Source organism: Vitis riparia, chromosome 1, assembly GCF_004353265.1.
Source record: "Vitis riparia cultivar Riparia Gloire de Montpellier isolate 1030 chromosome 1, EGFV_Vit.rip_1.0, whole genome shotgun sequence".
NCBI classification, from domain to species: domain Eukaryota; kingdom Viridiplantae; phylum Streptophyta; class Magnoliopsida; order Vitales; family Vitaceae; genus Vitis; species Vitis riparia.
Window position 1 is genome coordinate 18,354,385 of NC_048431.1, and position 22,672 is coordinate 18,377,056.

The 22,672-nt window shown below is 34.2% G+C and overlaps 3 protein-coding genes across 5 annotated transcripts; all 3 read right to left on the reverse strand.

Annotated features, from left to right (window-relative positions):
- Window positions 1-11,838: 11,838 nt before the first annotated feature.
- Window positions 11,839-12,928, reverse strand: LOC117923201. The gene is made up of 2 exons (XM_034841432.1): window positions 12,593-12,928; window positions 11,839-12,460 (listed from the first exon to the last, which is right to left on the reverse strand). The coding sequence occupies exons 1-2, from the start codon at window positions 12,632-12,634 to the stop codon at window positions 12,017-12,019; spliced, it is 486 nt and encodes a 161-aa protein (XP_034697323.1). The 5' UTR covers window positions 12,635-12,928; the 3' UTR covers window positions 11,839-12,016.
- Window positions 12,929-13,040: 112 nt separating this feature from the next.
- Window positions 13,041-14,740, reverse strand: LOC117923191. Its single transcript, XM_034841425.1, has 2 exons — window positions 14,009-14,740; window positions 13,041-13,929 (listed from the first exon to the last, which is right to left on the reverse strand). The coding sequence occupies exons 1-2, from the start codon at window positions 14,555-14,557 to the stop codon at window positions 13,714-13,716; spliced, it is 765 nt and encodes a 254-aa protein (XP_034697316.1). The 5' UTR covers window positions 14,558-14,740; the 3' UTR covers window positions 13,041-13,713.
- Window positions 14,741-18,231: 3,491 nt separating this feature from the next.
- LOC117917730 (delta(24)-sterol reductase) lies at window positions 18,232-22,174 on the reverse strand. 3 transcript variants are annotated; one of them, XM_034834104.1, is made up of 3 exons: window positions 22,074-22,174; window positions 19,332-20,601; window positions 18,232-18,922 (listed from the first exon to the last, which is right to left on the reverse strand). In XM_034834104.1, the coding sequence occupies exons 2-3, from the start codon at window positions 20,577-20,579 to the stop codon at window positions 18,479-18,481; spliced, it is 1,692 nt and encodes a 563-aa protein (XP_034689995.1). In that variant the 5' UTR covers window positions 20,580-20,601; window positions 22,074-22,174; the 3' UTR covers window positions 18,232-18,478. The 3 variants fall into 3 exon arrangements, with proteins under 3 accessions (XP_034689995.1, XP_034690002.1, XP_034690011.1); XM_034834111.1 differs by having other exon boundaries at window positions 19,332-20,604; window positions 22,074-22,170; XM_034834120.1 differs by having other exon boundaries at window positions 22,050-22,132.
- Window positions 22,175-22,672: the final 498 nt, after the last annotated feature.

Sequence of the window (22,672 nt, forward strand, 5' to 3'; positions counted from 1 at the left end):
ATCATCTTAATTTTAAAACTAATTACTAAGTTTGAATATATATATATATATATATATATATATATATATTTAAATAATAATAACTTTTACATAAAGCCTAATAACAAAAATATATAAACTGGCTATATATTCTTAAAAAAGAAAAAATTAAACGTGGGTAACAATAATAAAAATTATCTAATACCTCAATTTTTATAAATAGATTTTAGAAGCCATTACTTGAGTGTCATTTCCATACATTCTTTTTTATTTTCCTATTTTTAAAAACAGAAAACATTAAGAGTGAATTTCGTCTATGACTCAAAAGTAAAAAGCAAGAAGGTGACTCATTACCCATATGATGAAATGAAGAAGAAGAAAAGAACCTTACCTCCTGCAATCTCCATACACGTGGAAGAAATCAAAGGCACAATGCCTTCCTGAAGCTCAAAGCCTCTGCTATAAATAGAGTTTGAAGGCTCCTTCCTGAGGCAGAGTTGAGAAAGGGAAAAAGAGAGTTAAGCGAGAGTTTGAGAAAGTTCCTCAAGAGTTCAAGAGCTTGAAAAAAGTTAGAAGAAATATTAGAGAGTTCAAAAATTCTGAGAGTTCAAAAATTTTTCTCTTGTAATTTTCTTTTTGAGTTCGAGTCATCCCTCTGCTGTCAACAACCTGTAGTCATCAACTCTCTGTAAATCAAGGTATATTTCAATAAACAAAATTTTCAGATTCAAATATTTATGTTATTATGCTTAAATTTCTGCGATAAATTAGACAGTATTAGACATTAAATATTTCTGTTTTTATGCTTGGAGATAATTAGACAGAATTAATTACTGCGTGCATGAATTGTTGTATGTCTGGTGCAAATGGTATCAGAGCCATTTTCTGCTTGAGAACCGAGTGGTGTTACGAGTTGGAACAGTAATTAATCGCAGATTTCGTCCTGACTTAGTTCGGGTTGAATTTCCTGTGAACGGTTGGTCAGCCTGTGATACGCGGTGTTTAAGGGCAGAAGGAGCGTAAGTCCCGTGTTGATCCGCTTGTGGTGGTCCCTGTTCAGGAAATTATCTGAATTGATTAAGGATAAAATTGTGATTATTTTCTGTGACAATGAGTAATATTATTAGGAGATTAAGTAGAAATAGTTATTCCAGATCTCTTAGGTCTCATGATAGTTCTGCATCTGCATTAAATAATTCTGCATATGATTTAGAAAGATCTTCATATAAGATAATCAGCTTTATTACATCATCATCTGCATCATTCTATAGTTATCACATAAAACTTAATATTTCAAAATTAGATGAAGAAATGAGTCAAATAGAAAATCAACTAAAAAATATGTCAAACTTTGTTCTAGAAATTCCTCTTTTTAAAGAAGAATCCGAGTCAATTATTTTCTCTCATGAAAAAACTCCTTTAAACATAAATATCATTAGAAAAAGATACATTAAGAGAAATCCTTTTGTTCCTGATGTAGAATTGATCAAAGCAAATTATTTTTCTCCTGAAAATACTGCAAAAAGAAATTATTTTCAACAACTTCCTCCTCAAGTTAGAAATGCCTTAAGAAAACAATATGAAAAATATATGCAACAAGTTAGGATTACTATTCCTTTTTTCCTTTGGTTTTTCAAATATAGGAAACCCCTTAAAAGAATTGCAACATTAACTTCAAGAAAAACAATAGAAAACTCTCCACATAATAAAAAACTGTTAGAAAAACAAAACTTAAACCAAGAAGAGTCAAGTAAAGAATCAAATGAAGAGTCAAGTGAAACAAAATTTAATCAAATTTTGTTTTCTTCTGCCCCGGGAGAGGTGGAGGAAGCAAAGATAGAAGAAAAAACAATAAAAGAATTAATGAAATACAAAAATAGAAAATAAAGAAAAACAAAACAATAAATGTAATATCTTCAAAAGTATATAAGCAAATATTTTTTGATGTAGTAGATAAAATTCAAGATGAAGAAACACAAAGAAATTATTTTAAAATTTTGAAAAATTTAATTCTCAATGAAGACTCAAATAAAATTCAAATTAAACCTACACAATATTCAATGGATGAAATTTATAATAGATTCAAAAAGACTCAAAGACCAATAACCATTAAAGACTTAGAAGAAGAAATAAAAGAAATAAAACTTCAAATAAATCAATTAAAATTAGAAAATGAACAAATAAAAATAGAAAATGAAATAATAAAACAAGAAAATGAACAAATTAGAAATATAATACAATATAAACAAGATTTTGCTGAAACCTCTGATAATCAAGAACCAGGAATAATTATACCTAATAAACAAACTCCTATAGAATCATTTATAAATACAATAACAAAAATAGATTTTCAAAGATGGTATACAAATATAAAACTCATAGTAGAAGATTTTTGAAATGGAAATAGTAGCATTATAGACTCATGAGCTGATATGAATTGTATTCAAGAAGGATTAATTCCTGTTAAATATTATGAACAAACCGGACAAGAACTTTTTGCTGCAAATAAAGAAAAATTAGAAATAGAATTTAAACTTCAAAATGTTCATATATGTCAAGATAATTATTGCTTTAGAACTCAATTTATATTAGTACAAAATATGAACGAACCTTTAATCTTAGGAACTCCTTTTATTACATTACTTTACCCTTTTCAAGTAAATGATGAAGGTCTCAAAACTACAATATTAGGAAATACCATATTCTTCCCTTTTATATATCCCTTAACTAAAAAAGAAATACATCAAGTTCAAAGTGATTCAATAAATAAAAGAATAGATTTAATTCAAAGAAAACAAGCTCATATAAATTATCTATCTAAAGAAATTCAATATAAAAGATAGAAGAACAACTTGTAGAAGAAAAGGTTCAAAAAGAATAAAAGAGATTCAAGATCTTTTTCAAAAAGAAATTTGTTCTGATCTTCCAAATGCTTTTTGGTCTAGAAAGAAACATGAGATAAGTCTGCCTTACGTTCAAAACTTTGATGAATCTAAAATTCCTACTAAGGCTAGACCTATTCAAATGAATGAAAAACTTTTAGAATATTGTAAACAAGAAATTGATTCATTATTAAAGAAGAAATTAATCAGACCCTCAAAATCTCCTTGGAGTTGTGCCGCTTTTTATGTACAAAATGCTGCTGAGATAGAAAGAGGAGCACCTAGATTAGTCATTAATTATAAACCTTTAAATAAAGTATTACAATGGATAAGATACCCTATTCCTAATAAGCAAGATTTACTCAAAAGACTACATAGTTTCTGTAATATATTCAAAATTTGATATGAAATCTGGATTTTGGCAAGTTCAAATTAAAGATGAAGATAGATACAAAACTGCTTTTACTGTCCCTTTTGGTCATTATGAATGGAATGTCATGCCTTTTGGACTCAAAAATGCCCCTTCTGAATTTCAAAATATTATGAATGATATTTTCAATCCTCATTTTCAATTCATAATTGTATACATTGATGATGTTTTTAGTATTTTATGATTCATTAGAAAACATTTTGTTCATCTAAAAAAGTTTTTCAATGTCATTAAAGCCAATGGAATGGCTTGTTCTGCTCTAAAAATGAAATTATTTCAAACAAAAATTAGATTTTTAGGACATGAAATTTTTCAAGGAAAAACAAAACCGATTCAAAGGTCAATAGAATTTGCCGACAAATTTCCTGATGAAATAAAAGATAAAAAACAATTGCAAAGATTTCTAGGATGTTTAAATTATGTTTCTGATTACTTCAAAGATTTGAGAATCATTTGTGAACCCTTATACAAAAGACTTAGAAAAAATGCACCTGCATGGACTGAGCAGCATACTAGTTTGGTCAAAGAAATTAAACAAAGAGTCAAACGTTTACCATGCATCAGCATCCCTCATCCAAATGCATTGCTCATTGTAGAATCAGATGCATCTAATTTAGGTTATGGAGGCATACTAAAGCAAGAATATAACAATCAAGTGCATATAGTTAGATATCATTCAGGGATCTGGTTGGGCGCTCAAATAAATTATTCGACTATCAAAAAAGAAGTTTTATCAATAGTTTTATGTATTTCAAAATTTCAAAGTGATTTGATAAATAAAAAATTTCTTTTGAAAATTGATTGCAAAGCTGCAAAAGATATTTTACAAAAAGATGTTAAAAATTTGGTTTCAAAACAAATTTTTGCAAGATGGCAAGCTTTACTTTCAAATTTTGATTTTGAAATCGAATTTATCAAAGGAGAGTTGAATTCCCTTCCTGACTTCCTTACTCGGGAGTTTTTGCAGGGTAAGGATCCTTCTCCATCCTAATGGGTACTCCCGTTAGGCCTCAAATTCCTTCCTCATCCAAGAAAACAAAAGCTTCATATGCCATGATTTCAAACTTTTCAAATGTTCGTCCTACTTTTCCTTTACAAACTTCAAATTCCTTTCAAGTTTTGAGTCCAGAGTTTCCTCCTCTTCAACCTTCAAAAAGTTTTATTCAAGCTTCTAAATCAACCCCTAAAAACACTGTTGTTCAGAGACAATCCAGCCCCAACACTATTTCAACATTACCTTCTCATTCTCAGTTTCCTTCTCAGTCTCCTTCTCCTTCATTTTCTTTTAGTCAATATGTCAAAAAACCCAAAACCTTAGAAATTGCTTTCATAGAGCCAGAGTTCAATTTTGAAGAGATTCCTAAAATTCTTCCTTACATCTTTCCTCAAGGAGTCAACTTCAATTCTAATGATCCTTTGAAAACCCATCAATTCTATGAGTTCATCTTGGTCGACACCGATTCAGTTGAGATTACTCATAACACTAACAAAAACAATCCTCAGAGGATTGCTTTTTCCAAATGTCAAATTCTCAGAGTCATGACCATTACTGATTGGAATAAAAAACCCTTCACTTGCAAGGCCTTTAGTCAACCTTTTCATCCCATGAGCTACAATTACATAGATTATATGGATGCTTGGTATAATATGTTTTATTTACAGAGATACCAGCATTCTTGGTTCATCCAATTTTCAAGAAATTGCAATACCCAATTTACTGCTTGGTTTAAAAAATGGTGGACTTTCTTTGGTCTACTAGATTCCTTATTTCCTCCTGAAATTCAAGAAAAATTCAACTTCTACAAGAGCAAGACTTCATATCAGGCTATCACTCAGCCCAGACTCCTGACTTTCTGTTCAAGATTAAGGATTCCATGGATTCTCTCATGGAATATTATCAAAAAGCAAGAACAACCTCTTCCATTTCCATTATCTCTTTCGAGAGAGTTTAGCATCAAATGGTGGGACAAATTCAATCATGATTTTGTATGTCAACAGAAGGTTTTGCAATTAATTTCAACAAGGCCAGGATCATCAAATTCAAAAGATTCAACCAGTTTTTCTCAAGGACCGACTCAAGAAGAATTCTTAACTTTGAAATGCCAATGTCAAGCCTCATTAGCAGCCGCTACTGATTTAGAGCAATATCGTCAAGGACTCATTCAAACCCTCAAACAGTTTGGAGATCAAGAAAATGAAGAAACTGAAGATGCAGTCTATCAGATGATTCATACGTAGACCCTGAGTTTATCCTTTACGGAGGACCTATGGGTCAATCCAGATAAAAGATTTCAAGAATCTTTTGTACATTTGTATCTTTGTAAATTCTGCTCCCTTATGTTTATCCAGTAAAAAAAAAAAAAAAAAAGTGAATAGTGTTTTGTGAATAGTGAATTTCGTCTATGACTCAAAAGTAAAAAGCAAGAAGGTGACTCATTACCCATGTGATGATATGAAGAAGAAGAAAAGAACCTTACCTCCTGCAATCTCCATACACATGGAAGAAATCAAAGGCACAATGCCTTCCTGAAGCTCAAAGCCTCTGCTATAAATAGAGTTTGAAGGCTTCTTCCTGAGGCAGAGTTGAGAAAGGGAAAAAGAGAGTTAAGCGAGAGTTTGAGAAAGTTCCTCAAGAGTTCAAGAGCTTGAAAAAAGTTAGAAAAAATATTAGAGAGTTCAAAAATTCTGAGAGTTCAAAAATTTTCTCTTGTAATTTTCTTTTTGAGTTCGAGTCATCCCTCTGCTGTCAACAACCTATAGTCATCAACTCTCTGTAAATCAAGGTATATTTCAATAAACAAAATTTTCAGATTCAAATATTTCTGTTATTATGCTTAAATTTCTACGATAAATTAGACAGTATTAGACATTAAATATTTCTGTTTTTATGCTTGGAGATAATTAGACAGAATTAATTACTGCGTGCATGAACTGTTGTATGTCCTATAAAAAACAAACATCATCTTAATTTTGAAACTAATTACTAAGTTTGAATATATATATATTAAATAATAATAACTTTTACATAAAGCCTAATAACAAAAATATATAAACTGGCTATATATTCTTAAAAAAGAAAAAATTAAACGTGGGCAACAATAATAAAAATTATCTAATACCTCAATTTTTATAAATAGATTTTAGAAGCCATTACCTGAGTGTCATTTCCATACATTCTTTTTTATTTTCCTATTTTTAAAAACAGAAAACATTAAGAAATTCTACGTAAAATGCAAATACTCTATGACACTTAGCCTATAAAAAGTAATAATTTTTAAAAAATAATTAAAAATATTTAAATATTAAAAAAAATTACCACCTCATGTATTAAAGTTATGTTAGGTTCCTAAAAAATACTAAGAAAAAAAAATGTAAAGGAAAATGATTTTTTCATATTTGGTTGTCCTATGAAAAATATCAAAGATAATCAAACATAATTAAAACTAATTAAAAACTTATATATTTTTAAATTATTTAATCTTTATATTGATGAGTTAAAATAAATAAAATAAGTTTGAAGTAAAAATAAATAAATATCAACTTTTAATCTATTTTTTTATTTTCCTTCACTTTTTCTTTCTTTCTACTTTTCTTTTGTATTTTCTTTTCCTTGCATTTTCCTTCAAATTTTATGGGAACCAAACATAGCATAAGGCTCTGTTTGGTTCCCGGAAAATACGAGAGAAATAAAATTGGGAGAAAAAAATGGAAGGAAAGAAAAGGTAAGGAAATGAATATAATTTTTTTCACTTGTTTGGTTATCCATGGAAAATTCAAGGGGAAAAAAAAAGAAAAAAAAGAATTCATTTTCTTTTGTTTGGTTAACCACAAAAAAAAAGTCAAGGAAAAATGGAAGGAAAATAAAATCAACAATTTGTCTTAAATGGTTATCAATTTGTTGAATAATAAAATAAAGTAATCCAATAAAAAAACTGTTGAAAAACGTGAATTTTTCGACATAAAACATTGCTCATAAAAAGTCTCTGCTATTATTTTTTTTATTAATAATTATAAGATTTATATATAAAATTTTCCTCATGCAATACAAATAAAATATACGAGTAATAACTATTTTTTATTTTCAAGGGAACATTTATAGCTAATAAAAAGCTCTTAAAAAATTCAAAAGGATTTTCAGAATCAAAATTTAGAAATAAAATATGTTCATATAATGTAAAAATAAAAAAACTACTATATAAAATATAAAATTCAAAATTAAAAAGAATTTTCTAAATCTAAATTTAAAAATTAAATTTGTAAAAATAAAAAGATACAATATAAAATATTTTTTATTTGTAAAAATAAAAAATAGTAACTTTTTATTTTTCCATATTTCGATCTCGGCCAAAACTCACTAAGGAGCTCCTTCAAAATATCCAAATATAGGCCCAAACCAACCCGACCAATTTAATCACTCAAGTTTCATTTTTCATAAAATTGAATGTTGAAGCTACCGTTTAAAACAAGATATATGATCTAAAAGACATTTATTGTCAATTTGGAAGGTTTTTTCCTTCTTCTTTTATTTGAGTTGAATACTATATTATATAGATACATAGCAAAGGAATTTGGGAACCTATTCTAGCCTATACACGGGTTGTGGTAGAAATGGTGGATCACACTTGAAGTATGGAATTTACATTAATAGATTTTCCCTAATTATCTAATTAGACAACTCACGCCAACACTCCCCCTCAAGTTGGAGCATAGATATCTCTAATGCCCAACTTGTCAAGTGAGTTGTAGTAGTTCCTTGCAGACACTGCTTTTGTGAGTATATCAGCCAACTGGTCTTCTGATTTAACAAATGGAAGCTGAATAATCTTTTCTTCAAGGTTCTGTTTGATGAAGTTCCGATCCACCTCAACGTGCTTAGTGCGATCATGTTGGACTGGATTGTGGGAGATAGCAATGGCTGCCTGTTATCACAGAACAGGTTCATTTCAGAGCTGGGAGCAACGCCGATCTCAGCTAGCAGCTTTTTCAGCCAAAGAAGCTCATATATTCCTTTGACCATTCCCCGAAATTCAGCTTCAGCACTAGACAATGCAACTACCTTCTGTTTCTTGCTCTTCCATGTAACCAGGTTGCCTCCCACAAAAGTAAAGTACCCTGAAGTAGATTTCCTGTCCGTGATGTTCCCTGCCCAGTCAGCATATGTGTAGCCAACAACATTCAAATGATCATTCTTTGAGAACATAAGTCCTTTCCCAGGAGAGGACTTCAAATAACGAAGGATCCGCATTACGACATCCATATGGTCTTCACTCGGGCAATGCATGAACTGACTCACTACACTCATAGCATAAGCAATATCTGGTCGAGTATGAGATAAATAGATGAGTTTACCCACTAACCATTGATACCTCTGTTTGTCCGCTAGCACTTGGTCTACATATTCTCCAAGTTTATGATTCTGGACAATTGGAATATCAACAAGTTTACACCCTAGTAATCCTACCTCTGCCAGCAAGTCTAGTATATATTTCCTTTGGGAAAGAAATATGCCTTGTCTTAATCTTGCTACTTCAATGCCTAAAAAATACTTAAGCCCTCCTAAGTTTTTCATCTCAAACTCAGTTGACAATTGCTCTTGAAGCCTGGAGATTTCTTCTATGTCATCCCCTGTAATGATCATGTCATCTACATAGACGATGAGGGCTGTTATTTTTCCCACTTGATGTTTTAGGAAGAGAGTATAATCAGAATTGCTTTGTTGAAACCCATATTTCCTCATTGCCGAACTAAACCTGCCAAACCATGCTCAAGGTGATTGCTTTAGTCCATACAATGCTCGTTGTAACCTACATGCGATCTTTGCCTCTGAGGTAGCAGTATAACCTGGTGGAAGATCTATGTAAATTTCCTCTTCAATATCACCATGGAGAAAGGCATTTTTCACGTCCAATTGGTGCAATGGCCAATCTAAGTTTGCTACAAGAGATAACAAAACTCTAACAGTTTTTAGTTTGGCTACAGGTCAGAAAGTTTCCTGATAATCTATACCATATTTCTGTGTATAACCCTTTGCTACCAACCTTGCCTTGTATCGATCAATAGACCCATCTGTTTTATATTTAATGGAGAAAATCCACTTGCACCCCATCGCCTTCCTTTCTTTAGGCAATACACTCAAAACCCATGTGTTATTTTTCTGCAATGCCTCCAATTCCTCTTTTATAACTTGAGCCCATTTCGAATCTGATAAAGCTTCTTCAACACTACTCGGAATCTGACATGAGGATAGTGTATGTGCAAAGGCCCTGAGAGGTTCAGATAATATTTGAGTGGACACATAATTAGCTATTGGATACTTGGATCGTCGTTCTTCTATGTCTGGGGAGTATCGAGTTGGTGGCTTGCCTCGATTGTGTCTGAAGGGTAGAACGTAACCCGCAAATGTATCTATAGCATTAGTTTGTAAAGGTATGATAGAAGAGCTTACCTCAGGGATATTCTCAGGAGGAGGGTCGTTAGGTACTAAAGAGTGAAGGGATTCATCATATTCTACATCTTTCGATGATTCGGGTACAGGTTCAACTTCAGTTCTTGGAGGTTTAACCATGTCGTTGCCATAATTCGGATGTGCTAGATTGTCACCAACGTCTTCAACCATGTTATTGCCATCATTCGGATGTGCTAGATTGTCACCAACGTCCATCATTTCAACATCCAACCAATTCCGTTCTTCACCATGGATCTCCCCCTGAAGAGAGGAATTGGACATCGGTGATGGGAAAAAAATTTCAGATTCTAGGAAGGTGACATCCATGGTGATGTAGGTTCTTTTGGCAATGGGATCGTAGCATTTATATCCCTTTTTTTGTACTCCATACCCCAAAAATAGACACCGGACAACACACGGATCCAACTTAGTTCGTTGATTCTTATGGATGTGAACAAAAACAACACAACCAAAAATTTGGGGAGGAATCATCAAAACATTAGGTAATGAGACATGATCGGAAAACACCTTAATCGGAGTCTGAAATTGTAAGACTTTGGTTGGCATACGGTTCAGAAGATGCACGGCTGTGGCAACGACATCACTCCAGTATCTATTCGGCACATGTGCATTGATGAATAGAGCACGGGCAGTTTCTAAGATATGCTTATTCTTCCTTTCAACAGTACCATTCTGTTGTGGGGTTTGAGAACATGAGGTTTCATGGAGAATACCATGACTATTGAAGTATGTCTGGAATTGTTGGCTAACATACTCCCCTCCATTGTCAGAACGAAGGATCTTAATTTTTGCAGAAAATTCTGTCTGAACCATGGTATGAAATGATTGGAAAACAGCAAATACTTCATCTTTGTGTTTTAAGAGGTAAAGTCATGTCACTAATTATCTAATTAGACAGCTCACGCCAACATTTATAACTTTTCAATTATGATGAGGTGCTTCAGAAACTAATCAAAATGAGTACTCTCTTAGCATTAAAAAAAAAAAAAAAAACACTTGGAAAGAAATCATTTTGTATCATAAAGACTGGTATTTTTTAATTTTATCAACATGATTATATATACGGTTGATGTTTGTTGAAGGGGTAATTATGAGCCACCCCTACATGCACATGGGTCCAAGGAGAAAAACCTAAATGACAAAGGTCCTGAATGGTATTTAGTATGTATCTGGCTGTGCTTTACACAGAGAATCCATTAAGAGAGGGAGACAAGAATGGTAAGGTTTGAAACTGTCATCTCTACCCATTTGGTGGACTTGACTCATGGCACACCCTGTCTTTAGAAGGTAGCAGTTGGAAAAAGTTGAAGTGAAGCCCCCTTTTGACTCTTGCAAATGGCTAATGGGCACCCCCTTCTCTCCAATTATCTCCATTATTTTTTTACTTAGAGGGACTAGTTTGGAGATGCCAGAAGGGCATTCACACTGTTTTCTTCTATTTTGAAATATTAATCCTATCACAATAGTGAGACTGTAATCTCACTGCCCTAGGCCTCCAGAATTAACAAGAATCCAAAGAAAATCACAAAACTAATTTATGATCTGATTAAACTGCTACAGCATATCAAAAAACCCTTTAATTACTAAAAGAAGAATCACTAGAAAAGAAATTATCAAGTTCGCCATAGAAAAACAGAAACTACAAAAGACATCTCAGTGTTCCAAGGCAACAGATCATCAAAATAAACAAACAAAACACGATCAAAAGTTTCCCTATTATCTATACAAAACATATCACCTTAAGCACCTGAGACAATCAAATTGAACTCTGTGCTCTGTTCGGTAGCCCATAATTTGAAACGTAGATAATAAGAGAATTCAATGAAAGAAGAAGTCCAGAATTTGAAATTCAATTTGTAAATTATCGAAAACTCAAGAAACAACAAGGTGGTCTAAACCGAAAAAAAAAACATAATTTCCTCCATTTTTCAGCTAACCAAACAAAGGAATAATTGAATAACATGCTGAAAAGATAGATGAATAAAAAAAGTCTTCATAAGTCTAAAAATATAATAGATCAATTTCTAATAGTCAACTATCATCCATGAGTTTTAATATCAAAACTTCACGTATAGCCCCAAAACAAAAGTAAAACTAAAAATAAAATAATCTTCATCTCAAATTTGGCATAAAAAAAAGTAGGTCCAAATTTAACTGACAACCAAAGCTTACGCCTATCAATTGGACAAGCAAGGAAGGCTCGAGCTGCACTCACGTCACCGGTAAGAGCTTGATATGCTTTCATATGAGATACATCACTCATGCCTCCAATCTAGCAATCTCTTCAAACAATTGATCTTCTATATAATTTTGAAGGTTGCTTCTATCAAGAACCGCAACAACTGCATCCATTCCAACTCTAATTGACCTCAATTCTTCACTTCCAATGTCAGCATATTTTGCTTTTCGCTTTTTTGTTTCTTTGTTTGACTTTGGTGTAGAAACAAATGCATTTGCAGATGAGAAAAATGTCTCAGTTGTTGCTTCATTTTCAACATAAGCAAATGTTTCATCTCTGATCCCATGTTGTGATGATCCTAATGGAATTGTGCCATCCAAATTTTGTTCCTGGGCCCAACGAAGTTGTCTTTCTTTTGCACCTGCAACAAGACTTCCTGTTGTTCGATCTTTTCCAAGAAGAATGGACAACTTATCATAATTTCTAATAGGTTTGTATCTGAGCTGAGATGCTCTTGGGTGTGCCTTTTAACATCAGAAAAAACAAATATTAACAAAACTCGAGTTCAATTATGATAATGTCTATTAGAAATTTATAGCTCTACATTACATGCAAAATTTTTATTTCGAATAACTCAAAAATAATAATTAACTTACCTTAGTGTAAGTAGTCCATACTTCCGTGGTAACTTCGATCATTTGAGTTGATTCATTGAAACCAAATCCACTACCATTTTGTAAAACTTCTTGAGCAGCATAAAAGTTTTTTTTTTAAGTTTTCATTCTATTTTTTATGTGCTCAGAGTTACAACTCAATTCAAAATTTTCCCCAATTTCTTGCGCAACCATTGCATAACCTGTCTTGGTGAAGACTCCTCCTATCTTTTGCCCTTTATGCATTTGCTCCATTAATCGATCAACCAAAAAGTTGTCCATTTCATCAATCCAAGTCAAGTTTCTTTTTTCACTTACACTTTTGTGTACTTCAAAGCCTTCACTGTGTTCCATCTAAAATAATATATATATATATATATATATATATATATATATATATATATATATATATATATATATGTTTAATATGAAAAGTCAAGAGGAGGAGATATAATAATAACTTCATTGTAACTCATTCAAAGTGTGATTTTAACTAGAGGAGTTATAGTTCTAAATACAATCACCGTACTTAATATGAAACACAAAAAACTATACAAGAAAAGAACCATAAAATAAAAGGACTCATCAACGGTTTCTATTGTAATCTTTCCACATATCCATAGCTATTTTCTCCCTTAAGATTTCTCCTTCCTTGCATTAACTCAAGACCATTGTTCAAACTCCGCTTCTTCGCTAAAAAACTCTCTATCGACTTCTACTATTAATCTTTCATCTGGATCAACACCCATGAGATAGTTATGGAGGATACAACATGCTAGTATAATATCAGATTGTGTGTCAACAGGGTAATGTGGCTCCGTCCCACTAGCTATTATTGGAAACCTTTTCTTCAAAACACCAAATGCTCTTTCAATTGCATTTCTCAAGGACGAGTGTCAAAGGTTGAAAACCGCTCGAGCATTTTCTGGTTGATGAACACTATACTCTTTTAAATGGTAACGAGTGCTTCTATATGGGGTAAGAAATCCAGTTTTTAGCTGAAAACCCACATCAACCAAATAATAGTTACCTAAGAAGCATAGATAAAGGATCTATGTTATTAGTAATAGTCACTTGAGCTAATAAATTATTATCTAATCACCAATAATCACCTTGTGGAACAATCAATTATCAAAATCTCTCATTAATGCCTTATCTAGGATTCTCGAGTTTGATGCAGATCCTTCCCAACCAGGTAAAACATATGTGAACTTCAAGTCAAAGGAACATGCTGCTAAAACATTTTGTGTTGGATAGTACTTTCGCCCTCTATACCTTTGTACAACATCATTTGACACTTTTACACGAAAATGTGACCCATCAATCGCCCCTATGCAATCCTATAAAGAAACAAAATTATTAGTTTATTTTGAAATATAAATAATATTCTAATAATGTTTATTAGATAAGTAAGTTTACCTTAAAGTAGGTCCAAAATTTGGTATTGTCCTTGATTTCTTGAGGACACTTTAATCCATCAGGCTGCTTTAAGAAGACATCATCTAAAGATATTATAGCTCTAAGAACTTGATGAAAGTGACGACTAACAATTTCACTAGAACGCTTGAAATAAAATTTCATAGTTCTATTCCTTAAATTATGACCAACAATGTGAAGGAATTTGGCAACTTGTTCTTCTATATTACTATGTGCACTATTTCTAAGACGACCTGTTCCCTGAAGAATGTTTACTAGTCTTGCGAATGCATCATTTCCCATTCGTAGTTGATTATAACAATCTTCATCATCCATTAGTGTAAGTCCTTCCATCAAAGCATGTCGTTCAAAATCTCCTTCATTACAGATTGATCTCTCCAAATAGTTTGAGCGATGATAAACTGAAACAAGAATTACTGCATATGTAGCATACATAGCTATACAAGTTGCAGCCCATCTTCTAAGTTTTTGCCACTCTTCATTATAAGTCGACATGATAGCAAAGTAAGAAGAATGATTTAGTAAAGTCATTATTCAGTCTTGAAATGTGATAGTTAAATTAACTTAATCTAAGATTGATTATGACAATTTATGATAGTTAAATTAATGACAAGTTACCACTTCTTGAAATAGTAAAACAAACCTTACTAGAGTTGAAATGTCTAGTTTAAAGCATGATAACAAAATGGAACTCTTTCTAAGTTCATGGGTAGAGTAGAGTATTAAGAAGAAGATGATGAATGAATGACAAAGAAGTGAACTTACCTGAAATCGTTCAGTTACCAAAGGGTCATTCGGATTTTTGTCAGGATGAACTTGCTTTGCCTGCACAAATAATAGCAAAAGTTTTGAGAAAGTATTATTCTTGCTTTGAGTGAAAGAAAAAGGAGTATGCATTGTTCTGTAAACCAAACAAGGCCATGGGGTAGCTTCTGCATTAGTATCATTTATAAAAACCTGCATTAGTACTTTGAGATTATGTCTTTATCAGGCTCATTTACATCTGGTGATATAGGGTAGCTTGCATGTTAAGCATTATACTGGGAAATTCTGATGGGGTGTTGTGTTTTGGTGGTGGACTTGCAGGTTCCTTAATGGAAGTTAGTCCAATTCAAGTAAGGCCTTGATTTCCTGTAACTGCTTGTGGGCTTGTTAAATATATCTTTTATTGTGAATTATACTCCTAGTTCTCCTCAAAATTCAATGAAAGCTAGGCAACTAAAATTAAGAAAATGGGGTCTCTAAGAAGCGCCGAGGAAACATCCTAGAATCACTTTAAGCCAATTACAATTGAACTGATCTCTCTTGTGGGACTCATGTTGTGTTCTTTTTCTATGGTGGTTTAGAGAAACAGAATCATCAGGGGTAACCTAAAAGGACATGTATGCCGCTAAATATTCTTCAGTTGCTGCAAGTACTTCCGCCTGGTAATTCGAAAGCAGAAAGAGTCCCAACAACAACAGCAGAAGCAGCGGATGGGGACAAGAACTTCATGACTCTGGCATCTGCTGTCTCAAAACTAAGCTATCTGGATGATGCTACTTTTGCTGACCTTTATCAGTGATGGTTGAATTTGGAACTAGGGTGGTGTTGCTGTTGAATACTTATAATTGGTATGGAACTTGGAACCATCTGTATCATAGCATATGGAATCACTAAATGTAATGAAAGAAGCTATTTTTGCTCTTGAACCTCATTTCCTTGGCTATTTCTGCCCTATCCCCTGTTTTATTTCTGCAATATATGATAACCCTCTTCCATGAGCAGATGACAAGCTTCACAGGTATTATAGTCTATATTATCAACTTAAGACAGACCAAATCAGAATGTAAAACAATCTCTCTCTCTCTCTCTCTCTCTCTCTCTTTTTAATCATACATTAGCAAACATCCAGAACACAACCGGTGCAGCAGATGATCTAAGATCACAAGCTAAAAGTTTTGTCTCAACAATATCAGCTGAAGAAGAAAAAGCAGTGCGTTCTTTTACTTCTAGTTATCCTTATTTTGCGAGGTTCATGAAGAAGTTCAATATCAGTGGTTCATATACTCTAGTGAGTAGTTTTCTACAAATTGTTTATTAAGGACTGTAGGAAAAGTTTTCTAAATGGATTTGAACCTGGAACCTCCCCCCTTCCCCACCCGAACCCCTTGCTACTGGGGTCTGCCCTTGATGGCTAGGAAAATAGGAAAAGTTATATCACTTTTTTGGATTTTTACTATGTAGAAGGGTAATTCATGAAGTCATATTCCTGGTTTTTACAATTTTAAAATGGTTAACCATAATTTTTGCAGATCGAAAAAGTTAATCACAGACAGCAGGAAAACCAGATTGGTTTACCAAAATTGGAATTATATAAGATGGTAATTAATCTCAACATGACCATTTCTCCAAATTTTCCTGCAACCTGTATGAATTATGCTGCTGATATTGTTAACTTCTTACTTCAAATCAAAAGAGGAGATATAAAATTCAAATAAGAGAATTTAAGATATTTTTCTATAATTCTTTCTTTTCCTATCACATAGGAACAACAGAGGCTACAGAATATTTGAATCACATTGATGGATAAACACAGAACTTTGCTCAACTTTTCAAAATCTTCAATACCATCAACAGACTCTATATAACAGACCTCCTTCAAACCACTGCCAATACAATTCTTTTCTCAATCTCATTTTCCCTTGAACCAAACATAACCTTTCCCTGAACGAAGGTAAATATGCTACAATACAAAGCTCCAAACATAAAGGGTCCTCTAACCCGTTACTTACACAACAAACACAAATAAAAACCCGAGCCTTTCAGGCAAAAAGAAGCTTAAGAGTTACAACACCCACATAGGCAGTCCAAGCCAAACGCGGTTTTACCAAATCACCTGCAATCGGATTCACCTCTCTGAACATCCGGGCACAACCTACCAAGGCCCCAAACAGTCCCATACATACAACCATCCCCTCTTCTCCCACTCAAACAAATCACAATCCCCACTTCCCATTTGAAAACACAAGCCCAATTACAGCATATATGCAATAAACCTTCCAAAAATTGATGCCACCAACAATGATACAAAACAATAACCAAGCACTCAGAGGCAGCAACAACATACATATATGCAATACACAACTGTAGACCCATTCCCCCAACCAAATTATGAAAAAACCATCAGCCAGTAAACAATAGCAGAACATCAAGGGTAAAAATCAGATCAAATCCAGAAAGCAACAAGTCAAGAAAGTTTAGAAAAATTCTGACGAAATTTAAGAAATGGGAAAGGCGAAAGCAACCTAGAAACCCAAACAGAGAACCCAAGAGAGAATGATTACCTTGGGTTCCGGGTTTCACAAGATGAGGTGGATTGGAGTTCAATTCATACATGATCTGAAGACATGGATCCAAATACATTCACTGGATTTGAAGAATCCATTTCATCCATGAGAACTTGATTTGAAGAACGCACTTTATCCATGGGAACTCGGGTGCTTGAAAAAGGTAGGTTTTCGGCCATGGAAGGTAGTCAGAGTGATTGTGGTGGCAGTTGAAAGGGTCGACGACGGTGAGAAGCCATAGCCACCGATGAAGAGGAAGTGAGAGGTGAAGCCTCGATGAACAAGAGCCCAATAAAATTTTCCCCCCAGCCCGATAAAATTTCCCCCCCCCCCCCTCCCCTTGCCCTTCTCTTTTTCTCTTATTTTCCTCGTTATTTTTTAAGGAAAATAATAGGGAAAATATTACAATATTTTCTTTAATACTTTCCTTTATATATTTTTTCCATCATATTTTTCATGTCATCCAAACTAAAGAAAACCATTTTCCTCTACATTTTTTTTCCTTTCCTTAACATTTTCCGAGAACCAAACATAGACTAAATGAATTTTCTCTAAATTGGGGATGGCAATGTCCTCATTTCTACCCATCACAATTATTCTAAATAATTTTAATCCTCATCCTAACTTGCCAAGCACGTGTATCGAATTGGATGACATACCTCTAGTGGATCATGAAGGGTAGGATATCATAGCACTTCTTTGACAGAGCCCACCTCTCCCCAAAATAAACCTTAACTTGACCAAAATTCACGAGAATCTAAGAACAAAAACATAGATCAAGTGAATGTGATGTGGTTGGATGGCCCAAAAAACAGGAAGATTTCTTAAGCTTGTATCTTAAACCATCATCTTAGCATGCAACAACTCATAATAAAATGATTGAAGGCGGCCCAAATAAATGAAATGCATTGCTCCATACCGGAGAAGATCAGTCACATTATTCAAGGAGACCATAAACCATTACAGCATAAAAATTGAGCAACCATCACATTCGTTGAGCAGGCACAAGGAAATAAATGCAAAGACAAGCACAAGACAACTTGAAAAAAAAAATTGCAAGAATCCTACCATAAAATTCATTACTTCAAAACCAGTGCTCTAGCTAAATGTTAAGCTAAGCTAATCAATCAGCCTCAGCATAAGGTGTCTCAAGTTGTGCTTGCTCCGCCTCCTGCACTTCCTTCTCGGTCTTCTTCCCCTTCTTGCATTTGTAGTAAACACTCATAAAAGTCCCCACTGCTCCATACTTCTTTCTGCAGTGCTCATAAAGCCCAGCATCAAACATCCTCCAGAAGTTCTTTTCAGTCAGCTCAGACACTGCATATTGTGGCTGGAATCCATGGTTTTCAATCAACCAGTTCTCCATTCGGCGAACTGCTTCTGCACCATCAAACTTCTCACCCCTCAAGACAGGCCCTGGCGCATAGTACACCCCCACATCTGTGTACATCTGGGCATAATGTGTGTCACCCTGTCTGCGATGCAGCTCAAAGCCTGGTTCAGGATATATCATTGTTTTGACAGGAAGCTTGTACAATCGGTGTGGGCAGAGCCAAATTGGGTATACCTAAAGAATAAACAACAAGCATACTAAATAAGTTACAGGAAAAAAAGCCAGTAATTTGAAAAACTAACTTGGAAGTCATCAACTCAACAGTGTTTGTGGTTGCATCTAAAATTGAAGATTTAACCACGAAACTGATTAAAGCAAATGGATATATAAATGACTTCCAGGTATAGAATAAACTGTCAGAAGTCAAAAGCCCTGGGCTTCGACAGTCTGCAGGTATAGAAATACAAATAATGCACTGGTCACTCATCTCTGATCCAGACTCCAGTAAAGCACGATGCACTTTTGGCAAGGCTGTGATGGTATGGTGTTGATTTTAGTTCATTTAGAAACCAATGTAAGGCAAAAGAATTAGTACAGAGACTCTATTGAAAATATGTATGACTGCAAGGAAATAATAGTGTACCTCCATCTCATGATGTACCCATTCTAGAGCATCCCCAACTTTGTACAGCGGGACAAGCATGTCCTGAATTACATGCATCTCATGGTAATAGTTTCTGATAGCTTCACCTTGAGTAGCCTTGAGGAGAGAAACCTTTGGTGGCATCAACCACCCAAACAAAAACCTAAACCACCATTGATCTGCAAATGGAAGAATAAGTTTTCCCTCCCAATACAGACACCTAGTGTGCCTATGGTAATATTCCCTGGTTGGGATGTACTCCACAAACTCCCCTTTCTTTAGGGCTGTCTGTGCATGTTGATAGAACCAGGGCTTGTACCACCACCCAACACTGTTAATCACGTTTCCTTTCTTCTTAGCCTCTTCTTTTGAGGCATATCTCCCTGTCATACACACAGCTTCAGTAGGATTGTAAATCATGGTTTCTACAAAGTCTGGAACCTTCTCAGGATTATCCTGATCTCCGTCTCTGGGAGCAAAAGAATTCAAATAACCCTGTGCAAGGTCTTTCAGATTTCCCACTACTGGTTTGTAAGTCAACTTCATGTATTCCTTAATGGGTATAAGCTTGATCTCAGCGGCAACAAGAAGCCCCAGTGTTCCCTGAGACCATGGAATGGCATAGAAAAGATCAGAGTACTCATTGTCTTTGGTAGCTCTAACTAGCCGCCCATCAGCCAAAATGATTTCATAAGCCACAACAGTGTCAGAGAATAGGCCATAAATGTGAGAGCTTCCTTCAATTCCATAGCCATTGATGAGGCCACCAACTGTAAGATCATCAAGCTCAGCAACCACAGCAAGGGCAAGATTCATTGGGACACAAACCCTGCTAATCTGCCCCATGTTGACTAGGGGTTCACATCTGGCAATCATTCTCTCTTTGTCAATGTCCAGGACATTTCTGAAAGCTGAAAGATCAACTTCAAAATGCCGAGCCCGCTTATAGTCAACATTTCTCATTCCAACAGCAATCCATGGTTTTCGGGCTGTGCAGACAAGGCCATCCCTTGATGGGTTCCTCTCTTTGAGACGTTTTATGACTTTTTTGACATTTTCATTATGTTCCTCCTGACGCTGCTTGAAAGATTTCGATTCAGATCTGACATCTCCAAGATATGTGAGGAAGTACAAAGTGAAGGAGATAGGAAGGACAACAAAAATGACAATAATCCATCGGAAGTGAACAAAATAGTCCACCCAAATTTTTTTCCTCTTGGGACGCAAGGGAGCCTGAAGATCCGACATGATGGGAAAGGATAACCCCTTTCTGCTGTAACAAAGCACAATGATTATAAACATGCATGAAGAATTTTACGGCACTTAGATCAAAAGGGCAAAAATAAGAGATCCGCTGACTAGATAATTGTCTTGCATTGGAGTAACAAATTACAATTTTCAACCAAAACATAAAATTTTCACTTATCCCCAAAAGAGTTCAAATTTAACTAGATCAGATTCATTATAGAGTTTTTCTCAGGGGGAAAATAGGAGAGGGAGGAGGTGGTTGGGGTTGTGGGGTAGGGGGTGTGGAGGGGAAGAAGAAGAAGAGATCCACTATACAATTTGAGCATGGAATTACACTTTCACACGCATATACAGATTTTTGTAAGCATCTACATCATAAAAAATTAGACCATTTGCGACACAAGAAGACAACTAACAAAAGCTAAATCAATTGCAATAAATTTTGGAAAAGACTCAGCTAGATCAATCAGTTTGAGAATAAGTCAACAGCAGACCAACAATTATAAGTCATCAATATTCTCACATACAGAGTTCTGGCATCAGCCAAATTCCAACATAGATTCTAACAAAATAGTAATCCATAGCAAATGACTTTCGAAAACAAGAAGCAAGATGGCATCTCATAAAATCAACTTGTAGAACTAAAACATCAGCAACAGATCAAGATCTACTAAACAGAGTAGAAATGTGCATGTGCCGAAAATCTCCATTTTGACTGATAAAAGAACCGAAACAGTACTAGGAACCAAAATGTACTTTGCCCACGTTTTCTGAGCAACCAAAAAACACTTCCAGGGTAAACCACATTACAGCTCCAAAACCCTAAAAACATGCTCAATCGGTAACAACATCCAAACACTAGCATTAACCCTTATGATCTGTTTGGTTTCAGAGAAAAAGTGGGAGTACAAATGAAACTGAGACTCCATGCAATTCCCCTTAAGAACCAGAAAAACGAACAAAATCACAAAGAGAACCATTTTAAAGCAAACAATCAAAACTTTTCTATCATTTCCTTGCTCTTCCTCGAGATCCGAACACAAATCAGAGCTCGAACAAAAGACCTCCTCTAAACTAGACCCCCCTTTCAAACAGCTCAAGCTTAGTTTGAAAACTGAATCTAGAAACCGGAGAACAACAGTTCCTCCATTTCCACGGCAAACAAAAACCGAAACAAAAATCTAGAAAACAGATAAAACCGTTCCTACATTTTCTCAGCAACCAAACATGCAAACTCAAAATCCAGACCACTAAGAAAAACCGTTCCGTCATTTTGATAGCAACCAAACACGAAAACCACAAAATCTGAAGACAAAACCGACAATGTTAAGAGTAGGTTGTTGATCTTCCTCAGAAGCCAAAAACGGAAACAGAGAACTTAGAACAACGACAAGCATAATTCCATGAATTTCTCAACAACCAAACAGAAAAAGCGAGAATCGAGAAGAGTAAGAAGCATAGAAAGCGAACCCTAACAAGAGAGAGCGGAAGTACCGAGAGAGGAATGCAGGAGAGGAACCGGAGGATCGGAACCGCAGGAGATGTGGAGTGAGTGTAGTGATAACAAGAAATGGATTTATAGAGCAACAAACAAAAGGAGTGAAAATCTCGAAGGCAGATCACGCTAGCCAAAGATTCGTTGTCCCTCTCACCCCTACCACGTGACTCAGTCTCAGTTTTTTTTTTTGTTTTTTTTTCATTTTTTATTTTTTATTGTTTCTGCCGTTTCTTTCTTTAAATATAAATATACCAATTCAAAAAATAAAGGGTCTTTTATAAAGGTTTTACAACTTTTGCCTTGGCGGATCCAATGAGTTCAAAAAAAATTCAGGGCCTGTTTGGCGAACAGTTTCTGTTCTCCACAACCAAAAACACGTTTCATCTCTTTTTCTTTTATTAAAACAAAAAATAAAGTATTTTCTAATGTTTTCAAAAAATAGGTTAAAAATATTTTAGATTTTCAAATATATATATATATATATATATATATATATATATATATATATATATATATATATATATATATATATATATATATATTTTGCAAAATTAGAGAATTTTTTTTTTCAAATTATTTTCGAAAACATATCCTA

Bases quoted from the DNA above. Each gene is read 5' to 3' on its own strand.
- LOC117923201 (XM_034841432.1), bottom strand. From the start codon at position 12,634: ATGATCGAAGTTACCACGGAAGTATGGACTACTTACACTAAG. The intron at 12,461-12,592 runs GTAAGTTAATTA...TGATGTTAAAAG, and splicing joins TATGGACTACTTACACTAAG to GCACACCCAAGAGCATCTCA.
- LOC117923191 (XM_034841425.1), bottom strand. From the start codon at position 14,557: ATGACTTTACTAAATCATTCTTCTTACTTTGCTATCATGTCGACTTAT. The intron at 13,930-14,008 runs GTAAACTTACTT...GTTTCTTTATAG, and splicing joins AATTTTGGACCTACTTTAAG to GATTGCATAGGGGCGATTGA.
- LOC117917730 (XM_034834104.1), bottom strand. From the start codon at position 20,579: ATGTCGGATCTTCAGGCTCCCTTGCGTCCCAAGAGGAAAAAAATTTGG. The intron at 18,923-19,331 runs GTACACTATTAT...TTTATTCTTTAG, and splicing joins GGGTACATCATGAGATGGAG to GTATACCCAATTTGGCTCTG.